The following is a 24661-nucleotide window of genomic DNA, read 5'->3' on the forward strand; positions in this document are numbered from 1 at the left end:
GTAGGAATAAGGCAAATCTAACTGAAAAACTGCCTGTTAAATACCAGCACAATGAGTGTGAAAATCCTATTAATGTTGATAGATGTTGATTATGTGATCTGGTATAGAACTACCGAATTTCTCCAAGAGAACTCTTTGAAATGACAAACCTAGAGATGATTCTTTTTTTTTGTAAATGTAATGAATGCTATAAGGCCATCTCCACAGAAAAACACACACACACAATATTAAACCTATTAATTTCAGAGGGCTTCACGGGCCTCCTGAGGCCCAACCACTGAGCTGTCTAGTTGTCAACTCCTAGGTCCCTAGGTAATCCCGGCTACAAACTTCATCTCACAGATGAAGGCCATAGAGTTACAGGACATTTAAAAGTATGACTTTTTTAAAAACTGTATTTTCCATGTACTTTAAGATAGTGCAGAGAAAATGTATACTCGTATTTTTTGGCCTTGAAAACATGAAAACTTACTGGTTGAGTAAAACTCAAGTCATTTATCTAACACCATAAACAGAAGGCCATACAATGATAATAACACCTTCACAACAAAACAGCTGAGAGGCCACATAGCTAATAAATTCCAGATCTTCCATATTCTACTTCAGTGCTTTTTAACTAAACCATGTCACCTTAAATAAACATATTATTACACTGGGTAGGATACAGTTTTTAAAATAAAAATCCCTTGAAACACCCACCTTCTAAGAGTGACTATAAATAATTAGGTCTCTAACTTACTTACTTAATCTGATCATTCCATTTTTAGCACCTAAACACAAATTAAGGAGCAAATTATACATACTGGCTTTTGAAAACAAACCCTCTAATGCACTCCTCTCTAATCAACACAATTTGTATAAATAAGAAAAATCTAAAACAGCAGAACAAATACAAAAAAACCGTTATCTTTATACTCATGATTACAGACAAAAATACAAACAGCTTAAGCTTTGGGTTATTTAGCAAGCAGGGGGTATGATGCCAAAACCACATGGAGTTTCTCGGCTTTGGGCCCCTGGTATGGGAAGAGGCTGGCAGGCGGGGATCAGCATCTATTATCTGATGTCCATTTGGCAGACTCTACAAAAACAATGAGGCCTGGCTGCACAGCAGGAGTTAGGTATTCCAACTACTGCTTAAAGATCCACTCTAACACAGAGTATGGCTACAACTCACATGCTGAACTAAAGGTGTGCCTTAATTTCTCCCCTGGAAATTCAGTCACACGTTATATGCCCATATCCTATCTTTATAGAAGCAGTAGTGCTATTGTTAAGAATGCAGTCTCTGGGCGCCTTGGTGGCTCAGTCAGTTAAGCCTCTGACTTCAGCATCAGGTCATGATCTCAGAGCCCTGGGACTGAGTCCACATGGGGCTCCCCTCTCAGCAGGGAGTCTGCTTGTCCCTCTTCCTCTCCACCTCCCCCTGCTCGTGGTCTCTCTCAAACAAATAAAATAAAATTAAAAAGAATGCAGTCTCTAAAGGGTAAGGTTCAAATTGTGGCTTTGCCACTTACCAACTGTGGCAAGTTACTACAACTTCCTTGTGCCTCAATTTCCTCAAATGCAAAATGGAGTTAATAATAGCTCCTATTTCATGGAGTCGCTGTAAGGAGTAAGTAAATGAATACATGGAAAAATCTCAGAGCAGTGCCTAGCAAATAATAAGCACTCCATAAATGTTAGTTCTCATTATTATTACTTTAAACAGATGACAAGAGTAATCAACTTATACCTGTATAGCACTTAGATGTACTTAGGAAATTACAGGCCTTAATTTTTTTTACTTTTTAATCATGTGGCTTAACTACCAGCTGTTTTTCCTAAATATAGTAAATACACAGCCAATTATTTTTGTAAAGAACTCGGAAAGAACTTACTATACACACTGCCACCTAGGATTTACACACTAGTAAAGTTTTAACTTTTCAACTGAATATAACTAGACTCCCCTAACACTTCTAATCTCCTTGGGTCCATTCACTTCAACTTTCATAATCACCACCAATTCCAAAACACAGCAATGGTTATTCTTACCTGGACTACAGCAATGGCTGCCTAACTGTTCTTTCCCCTCCAATCTACACTGCAGTACAGGTAGATCTTTTAAATCTAATTTTACTCCTCTACATAAAACCCTACAATGGCTCCCCATTGTCCTAAAGAAAAACCTGTCCTCCTCAAAGACCTAAAAGGCCTGTATGATCCAGGGCCATTCTCTTTCTCTGGCTGCTCAAGCCACTGAGGTCTTTCAAATCCTTACCCCTGTTCTTTGGGGCCTCACAGCCTTCACAGATTATGCTCCCTCTATCTGGCATAATCTTCTCTCCCCACTGCCTCTGACTCCCAAAAGGAGATCAGGTCCTCCTGTTACATGCTCTCATAACCCTAATCCTAATCCTCTTTTCTCCTGGGCAGCACAAAATAAAATTGCAATAAAATAACCTAAGTGGTTGTTTAGTGTTCCTCTTGCGCCCCCAAAAATATAAACTCCAAGTAAGACTTAGGAATATGTCTACCTTTTTTCCTGCTACAACCCAAGTGCTTAGATGTCCAGTACCTTATACTAATAAGTGTACACAAAACACCCGTGTTATCTTATGGGAAAACCTGAGGAGACAAATGATGACAGACAGCAAATCATCCACAAAACAAGACTAATGCAGAATCCTGGCTGCACTGTGAGTCACCATCCGTGTTACACTCAAGTAAAAGCAAAAACCTACTGCTTAAACATGGGCAAAAAGTTTAGTTAGAATGAAACTTTCCAAAGTAAAATTAAGTTTCTCTGTGCATCCTCAGATGTTATGTGAAACAGGAGGAGTTCCACTTCAGTCACCAGTAAGAAGATACACAACTAAATCAAGACTGCTGCCACATTTGGCACTATCCACTTCTTGGCAATCTCTGCGAGGCCAAGAGTTGAGCTGGCCAGGGAAGAGTGATTTATCTCCCACATTTAGAAGGGGTCCCTCTACAACAGGAATGCTGTACTACTAATGGACTTTGAATTCTAACCTCATCAAACCAGTACCTTTACTGAGTATTCTCAATTCACTTAAATAAAAAAAAAAAGGATGAATTTTATGTGTCACTGACAAAAGCAAGTTTAATGAGGCATCATAGTCCAATTCGATTAGGAGAAAACAAAGTTGCCTTTTCCTCCAAAACAGGAAAAAAAAATTATACTAACTAGATTTCTTTTCCAAACGAAAGTCATTATTCGGAAAATTAAAAGAAGATGGTACGCGGATGCTGAGAGGCGAAAGGTTGGGGGGCTGTGGGTGGAGGCTGCCCAGTGTAGTACCTACCGCCGGGCCCGGTGGGCAGCAGTGCCAAACCTACAGCGGGCCGTCCCAGGTCCGTCTGACGGACACAGGTTTGACATACGCCAAACCCCCGCCGTCTGGTTCGTCGCACTGACCCTGCCCAATGCAACAAACAGCCAGACCCTCTCCGCGCGTCCAGCCCTTCCCGGGCACCGCGCGTGCAAGGGGCGCGCTCAGGTAAGGGCTCCGAGGTCTCGGGGTTACCCGTTTGGCCCTTTGTTCGTTCCAAGGCAGCGGAGCCCCGGGCGCCCGCTCCTCCTCCTCCTCCCCCACAGCTCCCGGGCGCCCGCGTCTCCCGCGGAGGGGCAGCGCGGACGCGGGCGCCCAGACGGCGGCGGCGCCCCCCGCCCTCCCCGCGGCGGGTCCCGACCCCCGCGGCCTCGGCGGCGCGCGGCCCCTCGCCCTCACCTTGTAGACGTCGCCGTAGGTGCCGCTGCCGATGCGCTGAATCAGCTCGAAGTCCTCCTGCGGATTCCGGCGGGACAGATCGAAGCCGGGGTTCATGGCGGGCCCCGGGTGCCCCCCGCCTCCCTCCCGGGCAGGGGAGGGGGGGCGCTCAGGGGGCCACACGGAGAGTGGGAGCCGCGGCCGGCCCCCTGCTCCCCCGGCGGTCACAATCACCCGGCTCCACGCTGCGGCCGTCGCCGCCGCCGCTCCTCTCACGCCGCCGCCGCCGCCGCCCGGGCTAACCGTCCCCGCCCCCGCAGCCCGCCGGCCGCCGCCGCGCCGAACCCGGGTCACACCCACAAGGAGAGGAGAACGCTCGCAGCCCCTCGCTCGGGGTGCAACTCCAACATGGCTTCCGCTTTCGCCGCTCCTCCCCCTCCCCTTACTCCGGCTCCTCCACCCTCCTCCCCCTTTTCCCGGCTCCGGCCCGACTGCGCAGCCGCGATCCCGGAGGGAGCGCTCTTCGGCCCCGCGCGCGTGCGGCCCCGTGCGCGCTCCGGCTCCGCGCGCCTGCCGGGCGTGGGCGGGCGGTCCCGCAGCACCGGACCCCGAACTCGCGCCGCGTTCCCGGGCCGCCCACCCGCGCTTGACAGCGGCCAAGCCTTGCTGGGAAGGCGTGACTGCCCCGGGGGCCGCAGGGGGGGGGTCCAGGGGGTCTGGGGGTGAGGGGAGAAGGTAGCTCGTATTCGCTTCTGATTCCCCGAACGGCAAAGTTTGACGTTGCTGTATCACGTCCCAACCCTAAGCAGGTAGTATAGTTTTAATTTGCAAGACAGCCAGTGGCCCCAACTTATTTTTAGAAGCACCTACACATAGGACACAGCCGAGTACCAGAGACTTTTCTGGGACTGCGGGGAAGGGGTGGCCCTGAGGAAAGCCCCTGAGAAAAGTGAGCCGTGCTAGCTTTGATACCGGACACTCGTGGCCCTTGGAGCTGGCCTGCCGGGGTGCAAAAGAGGGCAGGCCTGGAGGGCTACCAGGAGGCGTGTGGAGTGGGTAGGGCGTGGGAAGCTCTGGGGGGAAAAACGCTGAGCAGCGCCCACCAGCCCGAGTGGAGGGCGTGGGAAGCAGGCAGAGTCTAGAACTGAAGCAGTGATTGACCTCCAGAGACGCGGGAATATCAAAGACCCGGGCGGGGACAATGCAAGCTGTGGAGCAACCTTGCAAAGGAGAGGTGGTGGAGGGTGGAGCGTGAACAAGATCCATCCTGCACCTGAGACGCAAACACATGATGTGGCGGAAGCTCTTTAGTTTACCTACCCAAAGCCCCACCCTGCGTGAGACCCAGATTGTGAGCATTACGTCCAATCTATGTGGACACCAGCTCAACTGTTAATACCTGTCCAAGAAAGCATGTGGAGGGTTAATTTTCTGTTCTCAATAAACTGCCCACTAGGCATTTCCAAAAGCTTTAATCAAGTAGGTGATGTCCACTTGGACGATAGCACCTTGAGTTTTGCTTCAGAAATGCCTTCCTAATATCCACAGGCACCACACCTTCTGACCACTAGTGCTCCCTAATGCCTGGTGGATCCTGAGAAACTAGGTCTTATCAAACTTAAGGATAAAATAAGTATAATCAAATAATAGTCAAGCTACTTATAGTTAACTGCTTTATACATTTTTATCTTTTCAATCCTTTTGCCTACAGAAAGATTGCATATTTATTAAGTTCTCAAAGAAGTTGTTTTTCTGAGTATCTATTGACTAGAAGATGTTGGAAAATGACCATCTCTTCACCTATACAAGTAGCCTCCAATTGTCTAATTTTTAATTAAAGCATCAGTAATATGTGCATATCACGTAAATTACTGCCATGTGAGTGCTTATCACTGGATTTCTTCTAGGTAGATCTCACCTTAAGGCTCTGGTATCTTGAGAATTAAACTCCTGAATATAAATGTTATTCCATTCCTGCTTTTGCCTGTTTAGGGCACTTGTTGGGGACCCAGACTGCAGGCCTTACTTGCCCACATTTGGAGAATTGTTTGGCCTCTTTAAACCAAACATGAGAATAATTAGTCCAGGATTCAGATAGCAGACCTAATAAACTATCCCAAATAGGAATTAGTTCTGCTCTTTCTCTGCCTTTTTAATTCTGGAAAGCCAAATTCTCAGCACTGTTTTGTTTGCTAGGATTATCATCTGTGCAGATAACTTTACATTTGCATCACTAATAGACTTCTTTCAAAGGGAAAAGACATTTCAGTAGGGCTCAAATGGTCTTTAAGGTTTTCTTTGTTCGATTTTGGCAGGACCAAGCTATTCCTTTTGAAAAAGGATTGATTTTCATGTAAGGGCCTGATTTGCCATATGGGTTACAGCATAAATAAAAGGGCTTTTGCAATTAACTGCTCACAAAGAATAAAATATTTTGTTCTTTGTAATATATACATGCAGATGCCAAATCCGATGTCTTTGTTTCTCCTCTTCCAATGCTCCTCAACTTTGCTAGAAGTAACACTAATGATCACACTTCTTTGAATCCGAGAAATAGCTTCCCTCTTCTATGATTAGAAGCATCCTTAGAAGTCATCTAATCTTTTCAGTTCAAGAACTGCTTCTACAGCATCTCTCCTGAATTTATTGCTACTTGAATACCTTCAGGAAAAGGTATTTTCTTCCAAAAGCACTGCTTCCAAAAGCAACCCACCGCATTATGAGATAGTGCTAGTGAGTGATCGTAATAACAATAATAAAAACAATAGTAATATCTAACATCACCAAGTGCCTACAAGGTGCCAGGAACTGAGCCAAGTACTTTCCATGTGTTACCTCATTTAATTCTCATAACTTGATGACATAGGTATTATTATCATAATTTTTTGAAGTACAGGCAGATTAAGCTGGCTCAAAGTAAAAGAAAGCTGAAATTTGAACAGAGGTAAGACACAAAGGCCAGATACTTTTTTTTTAAGATTTTTAAATTTATTTATTAGAGAGAGCGAGCGAGAGAGCACAAGGGGGGAGGGGCAGAGGGAGATGCAGGGAGCCTGTTGCAGAGCTCAGTCCCAGGACCCTGAGATCATGACCTGAGCCCAAGCCATCCGCTTAACTGACTGAGCCACCCAGGTGCCCCAGAAGGCCAGACTCTTAACCCCTAATCTATACTCTGCTTTATAGTATACTTTTTAAATTTTCTCTGGGTGGCTCAGTCGGTTAAGCATCTGCCTCCAGCTCAGGTCACGATCCCAGGGTCCTGGGATCCAGCGCCACATTGGGCTCCCTGCTCAGTGGGGAGTCTGCTTCTCCTCTGCCCCTCCTCCCTGCTTGTGTGCTCTCTTCCCCTCTCTATCTCAAATAAATAAATAAAATCTTTTAAAAAAATAAAATTTCTCTTATGCTAAGCCAAAATCTGCCTCCTTGCCACGCATTTAGAGTCAACGATTGTTAGATTCTAACGGTATAGAATACAGAGAAGAAAACCACAGTGTCTGCCATCAGGGAGTTTACAGTCTCACAAAACTGTGAGAAGCACAGAAAAGGGGCAGGAAAGCAGACAGGAAGATACAGGGAGGATGCTAAAGCTAAATCTTAAAGAATGTGTTGGAATTAGCCAGACAAATGAAGGGGAGGTTGTGTACTCCAGGCTGGCCACGTAGCCCTAGCCCTTTAAAGCACTCACCCATGTAAGCATCACACTGTAGGGAGCAGGTAAAGGCTAAGATGGACAGTATATCCAGACCACCCTTCTCTTAGCCCATTCTTCATGGGTCTGTGGCTTAGGGTTTCTTTAGTCTCTGTACCAGCTCTCAGTTTTAGCCTCAGGACTTCTTGTCTAACCACCCATTGGATCCACTTCTTTGGCTTACTGACTTCATAATCACCACTCACATTTCAGTATGCCAACAGCTCTGGGAAAGGAATACTGAGCAAGCCTTAGCTCAAAAAAGACCCTACAACCAGGCCATCCACCAGAGGAAGAGAATCAGACCCAGACATATGTGAAACAATGACAGAGAGTTCCAGGATGTTACACAGCCTAGCCTAGCACAGCTCTGAGCCCAGGCTACATGGATTCATATCTCGTCTCTCTGTCCCCTACTGAACGACCTTAGGAAGTTATTTCAAAATGGGGCTCTTATGGAGTCAAAACTAAAATACGTGTTAAGGGGTGCCTGGGTAGCTCAGGTGGTTAAGCATCCAACTCTTGGTTTCAGCTCAGGTCATGATCTCATGGGTTGTGGGATCAAGCCCTTTTGTCAGGCTCTGCCCTCAGCAGGAAGTCGGCTTGAGAATCTCTCCCTCTGCCCCTCCCCCTCTCCTGTTCTCTTTCCCTCTCTCTCAAATAAATAAATCTTTAAAAATAAATAAATAAAATACATGTTAAAGTCAGCAGCGCCTAGACCACAACAAGCCCACAAAGTATTAATTACTATTATTTTGAGTATATTTTAGATTTTTTTTAAACTTATTTTGGTGTAACTATTTTTTTAGTGTTATATTGGTTTTAGGTGTACAATATAGTGATTCAACCATTCCATACATCGCTCGATGCTCATCACAAGTATACTCCTTACCCCATCACCTATTTAACCCAATCTCCCACCCCCCTATTTTAGAATGTTTTAAAGGGTGACAGTCATGGGGATGGGAATAGAGATATTATTTAGGAAACAAATGCAATAACATATATAAGAGAACCTGATTTAAGGCCAGGGATGCTGAGGACAGAGAAAAGAGAAAGAACACAAAGATCATTAGAAGGTGGAATTGAAGGTTTGGTGGGGTGAGGAAGAAGGCAAACAATGGGCAACATATAGGCTTAGACAACAGGAAGGTCCCAAGAGGGTGATAGCATTTGCCATAGTAAGAGGTGTTAGGGTTATTTGGGGGAAGGTTTTAGCGTTGGGTCAAAGTAAATGATTCTGTTTCATATCTGTTAAGGTTGAGATGCTCAACTAGAAATGTAAAATTAGTGACAAAAAATAGAGTTGAAACTTAGAAAAGATGTCAGGGCTAATTTTTAAATTTTGAGGGTCATAATTTAGGAATATTTATTATCTATTATGTGCCAAACACTATATTAGGTTCTAACAGTGCAACAGGGCATGGTCCCTGAATTCAAGTTGGGCTACAGACAAATTCTCAGATAATTCCCTTACAAGGAGATGAGTACTGAGGTGCAGGAAAGTAGAGCCGGAGGAGATACTAGGTGCTGCTTAGGCTAATAACTTGGCTCTTTTTCAAGCCAATATATATATATTTTAAAATTTTTTAAAGATGTTTTATTTATTTATTTGAGAGAGAGAGAGCAAGAGTGAGAGAGAGCATGAGCAGGGGAGAGGGAGAAGCAGGCTCCCAGCCAAGGAGGGAGCCCGATTCGGGACTCGATCCCAGGATCCTGGGATCACAACCCAAGCCGAAGGCAGACGCCCAACCGACTGAGCCACCCAGGCGCCCCAAGCCAATATATATTTTTAAATTTTCTTTTAATATATATTTTTTAATCGTGTATTCAACATTTATTTACAGGTAAGGTGGAGCTCTGCATGGGGAGTAGGTGGAGATGGATGTCCTCAGGTGTCAGCTTTCAGCTTTCCACACTGATATTATGTGCAATTCAGTTCTGCTCCCAGACTTGCATATGTCCCAGCACAGTGTTTCTCAATGGAGGTTTTATTAGCATTTTGGGTAGGACAATTCTTCCTTGTGTGGGACTGTCCTCTGTTTCAACACTGCTCCCAGCCACACTGACATCAACCACAAAAATAGCCACACATATTTCCAAATGTCTAGGGTTGGGCTGGGGTGGGGGATGGGAGTGACTGCATTGAGAATGTTTGCCTATCATGTCCTTGAGAGAACTGTCACCCACACCAAACTATTTATCATAGTAGTCCTTTCTATCTCATATAGAATATTCCCTGAGACAAGTTCTGATATGTAAAATATCATCCCTCTTATTTCCAATGCTTGGCACCCGAGTGGGGGTTCACGGCCCTCTGTAGATGCGCAACCAAGAATCCACCTGCTCTTTTTCACATAGTTTCTGGGGTCACATAGGAGGGGACCAAATTCAGTCTTCGCAGGTTATGGAAGTCTTCACAGAGGAAGGATCCTCTAGGCTGAGACTTAAAAAACAAGTAGAGAATTAGCCAAGCAAGAAGGTATACTCCAGACAAAGGGTACAGTGGTTACATTCAAAGAAACGGAAGTAGTTCCGTTTAAGGAGAATAACAGATGAGGCTAGTGTGGTAAGCAGGGACCAGTCCATTAAGGGGCATGTAAATTGTATTAAATAATTTGTATTTCTTCTTGAGAACAAAAGGGTGCTATTGGTAGATTTTCAGCACAGAAGTAGCATGATCTCATTTGTTCCTTAGAAATGCTCCACCAGCTGCAGATGGAGAATGAATTGGAGTCAGGTGGCAGAACTGGAGATGAGTTGGGAGAATAGTTCGGAGGCCATTGTAGCAGTCCAGGTAGGAGAAAATGATGGTCTGAGTTAACATATGGCCTCAGCATCAACATTCAGTCATGTATTTGAATTGTGGGTTGAGATGAATTTTCATAGGGAAAATAAATGGAATAGGCAGAAAATGGGTTCCTAGAAACCCCCCAACATTTAGACCATGAACAAAGGCAGAGAATCTAGCGAAGGAGACTAGGAAGGTGGGATCCAATATGGTATGTGGAGATGGAATGGTATGGGAGCCACAGGAGTGCACTACTTAGGACTCCCTTCAAGGAAGCATGTGCTGTAAGGAGTGTGAATCACTGACAGCCTCTAGCCTCCATGCCTTTGGGATCCATCACAGCATTCATGCAGAGGTCTCAGTCTCCCCAGAAGCTTCCAACCAATGACTGAGCACAGCCAGCCATTCCTGCCCAATGCAATTTGCTCTAATGGGCAATCTTTGCTCTGGGGCACCCCACTGGCATCCCTGAGCTAGTCTCAGAGCTTCCCTGCAGACTGAGGCTCTTCCTACCCAGTCCTTCTTCCTTCTTGCTCTCCTTTCACAAGTATTAAGTCAAGCATTGCCGTCTGAGAGTCTTCCTTCCTACTCTTTCTCCCTTTCCTCTTTATCCTTCACAGGTGCATCTTGCACTTCGAATTCGATTTTGCCATCTGCTGAACTAGTACAATTGATATCAATGCAGCAAAGGAGGGAATTTTAAGAGAGTGATCAAGCTGTGTTAAATGCCAGAGAGAGACTAAGGAGGAGGGAGACAGAAAATTTCATCAGATCTGTCATTATGGAGGTCAGTGCTAATCTAACCATTGAAGTTCATAGTCCCTCTTCTGCTATTGTGTCTCCTCTTAGTTATATTCTCCCAGATCCTCTTCAACATCTCATTCAGACTATGAACTCATTTAATTTGTTAATATCTTTTTAAACTCTGGCACTAAGAAGTGAGTTCAGTATTCCAAATGCAGCCTGGTCAATGTTGACTATAGGGAGATTATAACTACCTGTTATTTGAACACTCTATTATAGCCTAAACTTTGATTCAGTTTTTTTATAGCCACAAAAAACTCAGGGCCACTGTACTGCTCAACATCAGGGAATGCCATTCAGATTATATAATTCTCAAGTCCAACCTGGCCCCTGGGTCCTGATTTTAAAGATCTCCAAAAACCCATATTTGCTCCCCTCTGAATCAGATCATCAGAGGTGCTCTTGAACCCTCATTGTCATAAAATGCCAGAGAAAGAAACCTGGTCTCATGCATCCTACTGTAAAGTTCCTGCCTTGCCAACAGTTTATCAGACCAGATATCATCTTCTCATCACCAAGCCATATATAACAACACCATGAACAAAACAGGGCACAGAGTACCTCTACCCAATATTGCTTCTAGGTGAGATCTTGCAAAGACAAACAAGTCAGACAAAAGCCTAGAACCTTGTTTAGATAGACAAGAACTTCCAATCTTCTTGAGAAGCCAGGATTTCAAAGGGGTGCTCTTTGGCTAGCACTGTAGGTAACTGATATCTTTTTAGACTTAGCTAATCCTGGAGGGGTGCGGGCTGTGTGAAAAATAGACAACAAAGTATCAAAGGATTACAAGGACGTACAGGTGGAATACAGGCTGGGTAAGAGACTAAGAGATGCTGAGATAATCTTATTGATGAAACACCTGATTATATTCATCTTTTATCACATGATACATTAGAGCGTAGTGTTTGCCTGGTTCCCTTTTATATAATATCTAGGCTACAGTTCCCCTTAGATATCCCCAGTTAAACGGTGTTGCCTGTACCTTCATTCCCAAATACAGTGAGGCCACTGTTGGACCAGATCTAGTTGGTCCAGAACAAAGGTGGTTACATACACTCTGTTTCCAGAGTAGATTACTGCCCAGAGTATTATCCTGCTGGTCTTTTTAAAAAGAAGCTTTATTCTAGTTACTCTTACTCCCTTAGGAGGACTCCAACCCCTACCCCCAACAAAACCTGTAGTAAAGCAATCTGCTTAAAGATCTGAAAGTTCATCACTTTGGGGAAAAAAAAAATCCTCTAATTTGGTTTAACCTGGACTGAAGGTTTGTTTTCTTGATCAAAACAAACAAAAAATAGAAATAAAATCTCTGTTAAATAATTCAAATAACATGCCAGGAGTTTTCTATTATTCCTTACTCCCTGCTCATAGTTCAAGGTGATGTATAGATAACCCAAATCTCAAACTGACCCAGATCACTGCTCCAGGGGATGGATCCATTTGCTGGGTCTGGGCTCATAGTAAACCCCATTTGGATCAAGGTATGTCTCTTCTCAGCATTAGAGTCAAAACTTCTGCCTGGAATCTGATCATCTGGATTGTTTAAAGATACTTTAAAATATATATATGTATTTAAATCAGGACTCATCTGGTAGTATGAAGTTTCCCAGCTAACAATCTGATACCATCAGAATAGTTTAAACATGAGTTGATGGAATAACAAAAAGAAGGAAACTCATGAACATTTCCCTGCTGCTTTATGTTTTATTTACAAATGGTTAAGCCACTATATGAAATGTGTGAATAGACTTTTTCAAGCGTAAATGTGGCACCGCATACAGGCAGTCTTTTTCTGTGTTAACCTCAAAACAGTTATCTGGGCACCAATATCTGAAAATATTTATATAAACTTTTCTTTATTTTTTAAATTTAAGTTCAATTAATTAACATAGAATTTACTATTAGTTTCAGAGGTAGACTTCAGTGATTCATTGTCTAATATGATCCACCCAGTCCTTATTACATCTCGTGCCCTCCTTAATGTCCATCACCCAGTTATCTCATCCCCCTACCCCCCCATATGAACTTTAAATGCCAAAAAGTATAACATTCTTAAGTTGCTGATGCCAATATTTAGGGTTTACCTCTCACTTAGGGAGAGCACTCTCCAGTCATTCCAAATAAATCCAAAACACCATGTCTGCAAATCTGAATGCAGTCTGTTTTCTGCTATGTGGTGCAAGTCTTTTAATTAGGCTCTCTGGCCCCATTCTCTTCCGCTTCTTATAATACTACACCTGGGCAATAAACATGTCTCTTAAAATGCCAACAGTAGAAATATGGAAGTCCTGAGGGAAAGCTAAATTTGGAATGAATGTGAGTTCACTTTGAAGCATGTTGGGTTTGAGGAGATGGAAGGGCCTTAAGGAGGGGACATCACAAGGACAGTCACAGATTTAGGAAGTGCAAAAGGGAATTACATCATGATGTGTAAATGAGTCATAGAAATAGAGATGGTAGAATCATGGGATCTCCAAGAGAAAAGGCTGAGAGTGTAGAGCAGTGGTGAGCAACCTGTTTTTCTTTCTTCCTCTTCCTTTTTTTTTTTTTAAAGACCATTTAGGGGCACCTGGGTGGCTCAGTGGGTTAAGCATTGGACTCTTGATTTTGGCTCAGGTCATGATCTCGGGGTCATGAGATCAAGCCCTGCAACGGGCCTGCTTGAGATTCTCTCTCTCTCCCTCTGCACACCCCTTCTAAAAAAAAAAAGAAAGAAAGAAAGAAAGAAAGAAAGAAAGAAAGAAAGAAAGAATAACTTAAAAGAAGGAGAAAATGTTTATGAACCTTATTTTTTTTTTTTTTTTAAAGATTTTATTTATTTATTTGAGAGAGAGAGAACGAGAGACAGAGAGCATGAGAGGGAGGAGGGTCAGAGGGAGAAGCAGACTCCCCGCCGAGCAGGGAGCCCGATGTGGGACTCGATCCCGGGACTCCAGGACCATGACCTGAGCCGAAGGCAGTCGCTTAACCAACTGAGCCACCCAGGCGCCCTATGAACCTTATTTTTAAAACATTCAAAATGAAAATAGTGTTACTGACTTCAATAACAAGAACTTATGTTCTGGGGTGATTATTAAGATATGAATATCTGTTCTTCTCTCAGGCAGTGTTTTCTAGCCTGTCCTAGCTTGCTATATTTATGATGTGGAGTTTAAGGTAAGGGGACTGTAGACAGGAGTGGAGAAGAGAGAAGAGAAGGGGGCTAAGTTAGCCAGAAAGGAGCTAAGTCAACCTTTAAAGTGTTAGAAGAAAGGGAGAAGGGAGATGACCAAAAGCCCAATAAACTGGGTTCTAGAGAAAGAGTTTGGAAGTTATATGTGAGACTAGAGGAAATAGAATGGAACTCAAGGGGGGCTCTGTAACCATAAATGGGGTCCTCTGATGTTCTTTGAGAGGAATAAATGTAAATAAAGGTCGGAATACCTTTTTAAAATTACTGTGATCCTGAGCAGAATCTGAGGTGTGTGGGAACCTCAGAACTTATTAGGGTTGCAAGAAGAATGCGAATGAGAAATTTGGCAATGGTTCTGAACTGCTAAAATGTTATCTGCTCATCCTAAGAAGTCATGACACAGAAACAGCTCTCAAATCTTTTATAACTTAATTTACATTGCTTTTTAGAGCTTCTGTATGTTTTCACATTTATATTTTATGTTACCTTTGGAATGATTCCTTAAATTATTATCATCCATAATTTACAGATGGGGAAATTGAAGCTTAGAGAAGTGAAAGCCAGAAACAGATCAGAATTAATGATTAGTTCCAGTCAATTGAACATCTACTGAACCTTGCTTACTGAGATTCAGGTTGTGCTATATATTGGGGACATAAAAATGATGAAAATGTGCATGCCATCCTCAGCCATTATACCATTCTTTCTTTACTCTTTCCAGTTCTCTCAGAGAGGATTGATATCTCCTCTAAGCCTGGGCCAGGCTGGTTCATAACAAGATCCAACTCGGAGCATCACTGACACAAACAGCAAGTTTACAGGAAGAATCGATTCCAGGGCACTCTGACAGTTTCATGCATGTGATGTAGTAATCAGAATTGCAAGACAAGGAAGAGATGGGAACTCTTATACGCTATTGAGTGGAGATTAAATTGGTACAATTACATTGGAAGGCAATTTGGCAAAATCTACGAAAACAAAAGATGTCCTTATCTTACCATCTAACAATTCCACTTCGCTATATATATCCAAGAAACTCTCCCTTAAATGCATAAGGATACATGTAAATGATTATTCAGTGAAGCATCATGTATAACAGGAAAATAATTGGAAACAACCTAAATGTTCATCAACCTGAGAGTGGTTAAGTAAATTGTTGTATGATCACACAGCAGAATACTATATAGTTAAAATACATGAACTAGAACTGGAGCTATAATATGCATCAATCTAAAAAAAATAGACTAGTGAACATAAGAAAGTAGAAGAGATACATAAAGCATGCTATCGTTTATATTAACTTTAGACCCATGAAACAATAGTACATATTTCTATGTGTGATAAACATTTTAAAATATTCACAGTAATAGTAACTCCTAAATTCAGGATAGTTGTTACCTCTGCTGAAGAAGAAGGATAATGACAAGAGTATGCAGAATACTTTAGCCAAATATGGCAAATATGGCAAAAAGTAAATATTTGACAAAATCTGGTTGGAAAGGCGAGTTCATATTATTTTCTATACCCTGTATGCTTGAAATATTTCATTTAAAAGTGTATAGGGGCCTTCAACCCTGGAATTCTGGGATTTTTTTTCTTTGTGCAGCAATTTCTTTTTTTTTCTTTTTCTCATGTTGAAATTCCAACCATTTTTTGATATTTAATTCAAGTCTCACTACCTTATTGAGAATTTCTGTGACAATCTTGTCAGTCTATACTATGCTTTATAAAGTTCTATAGGTCTATAAAATTCTCTTGTATTCTAGGATAATTTTATCAAAATGACTTTCATTCTTCTGAGTATGCTTAAGCCACATATTAGATACTGAGAAAGAGTAGAAAAAGAATAAAATTCTCTTGTACACTATGTTTGTATGACCAGAATTCTTTCATGTTGTTGTTTAAATATATATTGCCTTGCATTAATATTTGGCTTTATTGTACACAAACCTTGTTTCTCCAATTATATTGTAAGAGCCTTAAGAGCAGGGACACTGTCTTGAACTTTCAAAATTCTTCCCCAGTGCCCAGTGGAGCCTAATCAAATACTTAGTAATGAAAAGTGATACATAAACCAATAATTATTACCCTTCCTACAAAACCTTTCTATAGAAAATTGAAAATACTAGTTGGAGCTACATTTGCTTTTATTTTCCCAGAGAGAGAATAGTAATGAGCTGTGAAATGACCAAAACTCAGGCAGCAGAAGGAAAAAAAAGAAGTAACGGGTTTGTATATTACACATTCTGGATAATCAGCTCTTGAATGATTAAGTGTGGAAAATCTCTTATGACTAAAAGCAGATTTTAAAAATTTGTTTTATGACTATGGACTTGTTTTATAGATCATTTCCAGTGTTCAGATGATCCCAGGCCAAACTTACAAATTATTTTGGAAAAACATTTCCTCTTCCGATATGCTACATAGCCACACAAAAAACACCTTGTTATCATTCTGCCTTCATTCCAATATTTATTGGGCTACACATGGGAATGGTGGTCCAGGGAAACTAAAACACAAAAGGTGTTCCACCTGTGGAATCAAAAAAGGGTTTTGGAGAAAAACAAATTACTTTGAGTCTAATTTACCCTTAGTACCTCTTGTAAAAAGTGTTTGGTACTTGAGGCAACCAGGTTGCTTGAAACCTCTGAGTAAAAGGTTGGTCTACATTAGTCCAGGATTAAAGCTAAAGAGCATAGGGAATGGTGAGAGGTCTGGACCACATTGTCTCTCCTCAAAACCAAAAGTTGGGTATTGAGGCATGAGATAAATTGAAGAATCAGTACAGCTACTTTTAGTAAAAGCAGCAGCTGCTAGGTCAAAACTACTACCACGTTGTGTCTGAGGAGTTTCCTATGAAACTTAGTACTATTTTATTAAACCAAGCCACTATTTTGTGGTTCTTTGACCTAAGTACTCTAACACTAAATATAGTTCTCTAAATTAAAACTTACCTACATCTGTATATACGACTGCATTTTTAACGCCACAGTATACCTCAGGGAATTATGTTTCTTCTTACCCTCCTCTATCTCTATGTCGTTTGTATCGGAGTGAAGACAACTAAAGGCACAAAAATATCTTGCAGTTTGGTAAGAGATCACATATTCCCTCATTTTCACTTATTTGTAAATGTTAATGTTGAAGCAAAACCCTGAAGCAAAGTGGCCAGACTATTCCTATAGTAATGAGGAGCCTTATCATTGGTTTCGCAATTTTACCTTTCCCTAAATAAAGTGAAGTAAGAAAAATGCTATTATATAGATAATATATGTATTTAATAGACTGGGTTTTCAAAGTTCCCTAAAGGATATAGATAATATATGTATTTAATAGACTGGGTTTTCAAAGTTCCCTAAAGGATAAGTGTTTGTAACTTAGAATTAATTTCCCATGGAAATACTGTGATTATGGTTAGATTTAAAACCTAATATATTGTTAGGTGTGAGAGGATAGTTGATTAAGAAATTGTATCTCGTTTTCTTGTCTATAAACTTACCATAGGAAAACGAGAAGTCTTTTTCCCTCCTCCAATCTAGAGGGAGGGTTAAGATGGTGATTTTCCAAAGTCTCAGGGAGGCAGAAAACACAACTATCTGGCAGGGGAAGGGTTCCAAAAAAAAAAAAAAAAAAGGGAAATGGCTTGGCTTCAGGAGAATTTGGATCTGTTGAACCCAGAAGGAGTGAGAACCAGACAAGAGTCAGTTTCCATAAATGGTAAGGATCTATGTCTACTCCCAGATAACAGATCAGAATGGTATGCACCTCTGATGAGGATGTCAGCAAGGATATCTTGTCTCAGAAGTAGTAAATTAATTAATTTATGCTAAGCTGAAATAAGTCAAGGGTACATATTATGAACTCTAGGGTTACTATTAAGAGAACAGTAAAATTATGTATAAAATTATGTATAGTAATGCATAAATAGAAGAGAGATAGCATAGTAATTTTTAAAATTAGTTAATGAAATCAAAGGAAGGCAAGAACGAAGATAAAAAGGACCAAGTAACCAGTAAGATAAATAGAAAACAAACAGTAAGATGTTAGTTATGAATCCAAATATATCATTAATTACCATAAATATAAATGGCATAATTTTCCATTAAAAACCAAAGATTTCCATACTGATTTTAAATATATGAGGCGCCTGGGTGACTCAGTCAGTTAAGCATCTGACTCTTGATTTTGGCTCAGGTCATGATGTCAGGGTTGTGAGATGAGGCTCTGTGCTCAGCGGGGAGTCTGCTTGAGATTCTGTCACTCTCCTTCTGCCTGCCCCACCCCTGCTCACGCATGCACATGTGTGTGTATGCATTCTATCTCTCTCTCTAAAATAAATATAAATCTTTTTAAAAAATAAATATATATTTAATAATGTAATACTATAATAAATATATATGTGGTTTTTCAAAAGATATAAAAGTTACAATCTAAAATAATACCACAGAAGTCCCTGAGGGCTGAGAGTGTGCCATGCCCCTTCAGACTAGCTGCTTCCATTAGATTTCCATGGTCATTGTCCCGATTTGAAGCTGTAGCGCCTCTGGATGAGGGTAGTGCTGGGCTATGGACTTTTCACAGAGAGAGGTCAGGGACAGGGTCAGTATTATGGGCATGTGTATATCTTCCCAAGTTCTCTTACAGTCCCTGCTGGGACTCCCCGACTTATTTTGGTTGGTTCCTACTGCTACTTCTTTTACAAAATGGACTTTGTAGAACTGATTAGATCACCTTGTTTATTTAATGTGAGTTTGTGCCTTTTTCATCTCAATCTTCCGAAACAGGTATATTGGGGAAAAAAGCAGTCTAATAAAATCCTAGACAGAGGAAAAGTAAACAAACAAACAAACAAATAAATAAAATAACACCACAGAAAAGTTAAAGGTAAAAGAAAGAAAGACATTTTATGCAAACACTAACCCAAAGTAAGCTGATATAGCTATACAACAATATAAAAAGTAGACTTTAAGGAAAGAAGCATTATTAAAAATAAAATGTGATATTTCACAATAATAAAAATATTAACCTATCAGGAAGATGTAACAATTCTAATTTTGTATACAACTAACAACAAACTACAAAATCTATAAAACAAAGGAATTGCAGAAACTGCAAAGAATAATAGATAAATCTATAATCACAGCAGGAGGCCTTAATACATCTGTCAGTGTCTGAAAGAATAAGGAGACAAAAATTAATAAAGGTACACAACATTTAAACAACATGATTAACAAAGTTGACACAATTGACGCACATGGAATATTTCATGCAACAACTGCAGAATTCACTTTTGTCTCATGTGAGCAGTGAACATTTACTAAAAGTGACAATAACTTGGCCATAAAGCAAGCCTCACCATATATCAAAACATTGAAATTATACAGAGTATGTTCTTTGAGCAGAGGGGAATTAAGCTAACAGTCAACAATTTTTTAAAAAGTACAAATTTCCCAAAAACATAGAAATTAGGCAGTATACTTCTAAATAATCCATCAATCAAAGAAAAAACAACAATGGAAGTGAAAAAAACATTTTGAACTAAATAAAAATAAAAATATGACATATCAAAATTTTAAGATGCAGCTAAAACTGTGTTTGGTGGGAAAATTGTAATCTTAAGTGCTGAAATTTACAACTTTAAACAAGAATAACTTAAGTATCCATCTCAAGAACTTAGAGAAAAAAACAATTAAACCTTAAGAAAGTATAAAAAAGGTAATGATAAAGAAAAAAAATTAATGGAAAAAATATACAGTAGAGAAAAGTCACTGAAAAAAATAAACTGGTAAATTCATAGCAAGACAGATCACATATATAAAACAAAAACAAAAGCAAAAAGGGTACATATTACTTCTATCAGGCTTGGAAAGGGGCACATCACTATGCGTCCTACAGACATTACAAAGTTGAAGTGAAAATATTTTAGACAACTTAATGTCAATAAATTTGAAAATTTAGATGAGATGGGAAATTCCTAGGACAACCCAACTTATAATAAGTGACACCAAAGAAATAGAAAATAGACCTATATCAACCAAAGAAACAAAACAGTGATTAAAAATCTTCATGCAATAGATCTCTGGATTCTGATGATTTCACCAGTGTGTTCTTCCAAATATTTAAGGAAGAAGTAACACCAATTGTGTATAAACTCTTTCAGAGAACAGAAAAAGGAAATGCCAACATATTTTATGAAGTCAATAAAATGTTAATCCCCAAACCTCAGAAGGTCATTACAAGAAAGGAAAATTACAGACCAATCTCTCTGTTATCAAAGATGAAAAAACTTCTGGGGAACTTGGGTGGCTCAATTGGTTAAGCGTCCGACTCTTGATTTTCGCTCAGGTCATGATGTCGGGGTCATGAGATTGAGCCCCGTGTTAGGTTCCATGCTCAGCAGGGGGTCTGCTTGAGATTCCCTCTCCCTCTTCCTCTGCCCCTCCCTCCACTCTCTCTCTAAAATAAACAAATAAATGTTTAAAAAAAGATGAAAAAAATTCTAAATTAAATATCAGCAAAACAAATCCAGTAATATATTAAACATAAAATGTGTGTTTATTTCAAGCATTCAAGGCTGGTTTAACACTAAAATCTCATTATATACCCAACTAATAGTATAAATGAAAAAAAAATATATATATATATGTACATTCATCCTTGTAGATACAGAAAAGGAATTTGATAAAATTCAACATTCATTCATGGTTTAAAACTCTTAGCAAACTAGGAATTTCCTCTTTTTGTTAGTCTTTTATTTTGAAATAATTTTAGACTTCTAGAAAAGTTGCAAAGAAGAGAAAGAACTCCTGTATCACCCTCACCAAGATTTGTAATTATTTACATTTTATCACATTTATTTTTTAAATTTTTTTTATTTTTAAAGATTTTTATTTATTTGACAGAGAGAGACGCAGCGAGAGAGGGAACACAAGCAAGTGGAGTGGGAGAGGAAGAAGCAGGCTTCCTGCGGAGCAGGGAGCCCGATGCGGGGCTCGATCCCAGGACCCTGGGATCATGACCTGAGCCGAAGGCAGCCGCCCAACCGACTGAGCCACCCAGGCGCCCCCATTTTATCACATTTATTAATGCCACTCTGTCTATATCACTTTTCTGAACCATTAGGAGTAACACATATCTCTTTATCACTAAAATACTTCAGTGTGTACTTTTTAAGGATAATCCGCTTGTATAACACAGTAAAATTACCTAAACTGGGATATATTATCTAATCTAATCTACAGACCTTACTAAATCTCACCAATTTTCCTAATACTATTTTTTGTAATAAAAAAAAAGTGTTTTTCTGGTCCAGGATCCAATCCAGGAACACATAGTACATTAGTTATCATGTCACTTTAGTCTTTTAAACCAAAATACTTCATTATCTTTACTTTTTATTTTACGACCCTGACATTTTGAAGAGTAAAAGCTTGTTATTAAGTAGAATGTACCTCTACTGGGTTCAATTAATGTTTCCTCATGAATAGCTTCAGATACTGCATTTTTGGCAGGAATACCAAAGAAGTGGTATTATACCTGTGACAGTGTATTACATCAGGATGCCCATGGTGTTGGTTTGTCCCACTACTGGTAATATTGACTTTAATCACCCAGTTAAGGTGATGTCTGTCAGGTTCCTCGATTGTAAAATTACATTTTCTTCTTTATAACTAAAGTATTTTACGTGGAGATATTTTGAGACTATGTAAATATCTTGTTTTTCATTAAATTGCACCCACTAATTTTTAACATCTTTTGATGATTCTTTCCTGAATTAATAATTACTCTGATTACAAAGTAATGATTTTCCAATCCAATCATTCCTTATATATTTATTGGTTAGAATTCCAAAAGTGGGTCAGAGACTTGAACAGGTACTTCAAAAAAGAGAATACCCAAGTGGCCAATAAACACAGCATAAGTACAAGTTAAAAATTGGAAGATGTGATACAACTAGAACTCTCTTCGATGCTGCTGGTGAGAATGTAAATTGGTAAAGCACTTTGGAAAACTGGCAGTTTCTAAGAAAGCTAAATATGTGCATGACCTATAAGCCAGCAATTTCAGTCCTATTTGCAGTGGCCAAAGTTTGGAAGCAACCAAAGTGTCCACCCATAATAGAATAGATATATAAATTATGTATATCTGTGCAATCCAATGATACACAGAATGAGAATGGATGAACTGCTGCTACACATGCATGAAGCTTATAAACATGTCGAGTGAAAGAAACAGTACACAAAAGGGTGCATTTGTTTAAGGTTCAAAAACAGAAGAGATTAGGTTACTGTGATAGAAGTCAGGACTGTGGTTATCTGACAGGAGGTTGTAATTGATTGGGAGCATAAGGGGGCTTCTAGAGTGCTAGTAGTCCTCCTTGATCTTCATACTGGTCACATGGGTGTGTTTACTTTGTGAAAATTCATTAAGATCCCGCCCTCATGATTTGTACCATTTTATTTATTTATGATATTTTCAGTAGGAGGTTATTTAAAAAGTTACACTCACATGAATACTTGTGTAACAGTCATAACACAGAGCACAATTTACAACCAAGTAAACTCTATTTGTTTGAATTTGCCCAATCTGAGACTATCTTATAAATGGAAATCCAAACATACAAAACAGGAAAATACTTGTAGCACAAAAGCACTTTTCACTTTACAGAGCAAAACATCAAATGCATGAAAGGAACAGGATAACACCCATAGCAGATCCATTTCTCAATTTTGTAAATTTATCCTAAGGAAAAAAATAACTCAACACACAAAACTTGCTGTGAAAATGTTCATTTTAAACATTATGTCTGCCAACAAAACACTAAAATCAACTCAAATATCCAACCACTGGATCAAGAGTTAATAAATTATGATATGCCAGTACAAGAAAATAACATACATTAAAAATGATGTATAGAAGACTTTATAGAAATACTAAACATTTCTGCAGGTACAATGTTAGGTAGCAAAATTCTAATGTAAGATGATATGCATACCATGATGCTAACTACATATAAGTGAACCAATAGGTAAAATGAAAATATAAAAACCTTGTGTTGGAGTCATAGATTTATGAATTTTTTTTGAGGGTTAAACTTCCGTCCATTCCGTATGAATATTCTCTCTCTCTCTTTTTGAAGATCTAATTGGCTTTATTAAATGATTCATGAATGGGACAGCATCCCATCTAGCAAGTAGAAGGGCCCTCTTTTCCATGAATATTTTTTATTATTATTCGGTCAGTTAGAGTTCTTTTGTTGCAAGCAATAGAAACTAACTTAAATTTTAAAAAAGAGATTTATGGAGCCATAGAGGAATAACTTACAGAATCAAAGGAATAACTAAATGCTCAAGAGGAAAGAAGAGCCAGGAAGTTTGTAGAGATCTTAGAAACTAAATTCTCTAACCAATTCTCTGGTATTCTGCCTCCTGATGACTTGTTTTAAATGCCTTCTGTTCCTGTGTGCCTCTACTCAAGATTCAAATTATTGGGAGAGAAAATCTGATTGTCCCGAGTCAAGTATCCACCTTGACCTTTGATTGGCAACCACCTCAGAACAACCTGGAGTTGGGGAAAGGCAATTTCCTAAGAAGGGGGCGGGTAGTATTGTTACCAGGTGAACAGGGAGCCCAAAGATGCTGGGTGGAGAACGCAACCTGTCCATGAAATCTTAATCATCTTTTCAATAAATCAGAATATTACTACCTTCTTCTTATAGTAAATGAAAATATGCTTATTGTAGAAAATTCGCACAATTTAGAAAAGTATATAGTAAAAGAGTAATGAAAAACAAGCATCCTTTATCCCACTATCCATAACCTTGTGTTTATTATCCATTGCTGCATAACAAATTAACCTCAAAACTAGGGTGCCTAGAGACAGAAAGTAGATTAGTGGTTGCCTAGGGCTGGAAGGACTGGGGATGATAGCTAAAGAGGACAGGATTTCTTTCTTTTTTTTCAGGGTTTTTTTTTTTATCATGTTCTAAAATTGGATTGTGGTAATGGTTGCACAATTCTGAATATACTAAAACCACTGAACTTTTAATGGGCGAATGTTAAGGTATGTGAATTATATCTTAATAAAGCTGTATTTAAAAAATAGTAGGTAACCAACTATCCCAGTTTGCCCAGACCTTTCTGGTTTTAGCATTGACAATCTCATATCCCAAGGAAGAAACCCTTCAGTCCTGGTAAAACCTGGACAGCTGATCATCCTATACAAAATGGAACAGCTTAAATCAATAAACATTTGTTATCTCCTAGTTTCTCTGGATCAAGAATCCAGGAGGAGGGGCGCCTGGGTGGCTCAGTCGTTAAGCGTCTGCATTCGGCTCAGGTCATGATCCCAGGGCCCTGGGATCGAGCCCAGCATCGGGCTCCCTGCTCTGCGGCAAGCCTGCTTCACCCTCTCCCGCTGCACCTGCTTGTGTTCCCTCTCACACTGTCTCTCTCTCTCTGTCAAAAAAAAAAAAAAAAAAAGAATCC

At 40.0% G+C, this 24661-nt stretch overlaps 1 protein-coding gene and 1 non-coding gene across 5 annotated transcripts in view; one reads left to right on the forward strand and one right to left on the reverse strand.

Annotated features, from left to right (window-relative positions):
* The window catches only part of MAP4K3 (mitogen-activated protein kinase kinase kinase kinase 3), a 183540-nt gene extending 179401 nt beyond the window's left edge, over positions 1 to 4139 (reverse strand). For 2 of the 4 annotated variants that reach the window (XM_032410353.1, XM_032410352.1), the window contains exon 1: positions 3738 to 4139. In XM_032410353.1, the coding sequence (XP_032266244.1) occupies positions 3738 to 3833 (96 nt within the window). In that variant the 5' untranslated portion in view covers positions 3834 to 4139. The remainder of the gene's footprint in view (positions 1 to 3737) is intronic. The other 2 variants (XM_032410356.1, XM_032410355.1) reach the window with 1 other exon arrangement.
* An 11794-nt stretch (positions 4140 to 15933) lies between these two features.
* Positions 15934 to 16008, forward strand: LOC116636525. Its single transcript, XR_004300364.1, has one exon. It is a non-coding gene; the product is annotated as a small nucleolar RNA SNORD59 (small nucleolar RNA).
* The last annotated feature ends 8653 nt before the right edge of the window (positions 16009 to 24661 follow it).

This window comes from Phoca vitulina, unplaced genomic scaffold (genome assembly GCF_004348235.1).
Source record: "Phoca vitulina isolate PV1807 unplaced genomic scaffold, GSC_HSeal_1.0 scaffold12, whole genome shotgun sequence".
In the NCBI taxonomy this organism is placed as follows: domain Eukaryota; kingdom Metazoa; phylum Chordata; class Mammalia; order Carnivora; family Phocidae; genus Phoca; species Phoca vitulina.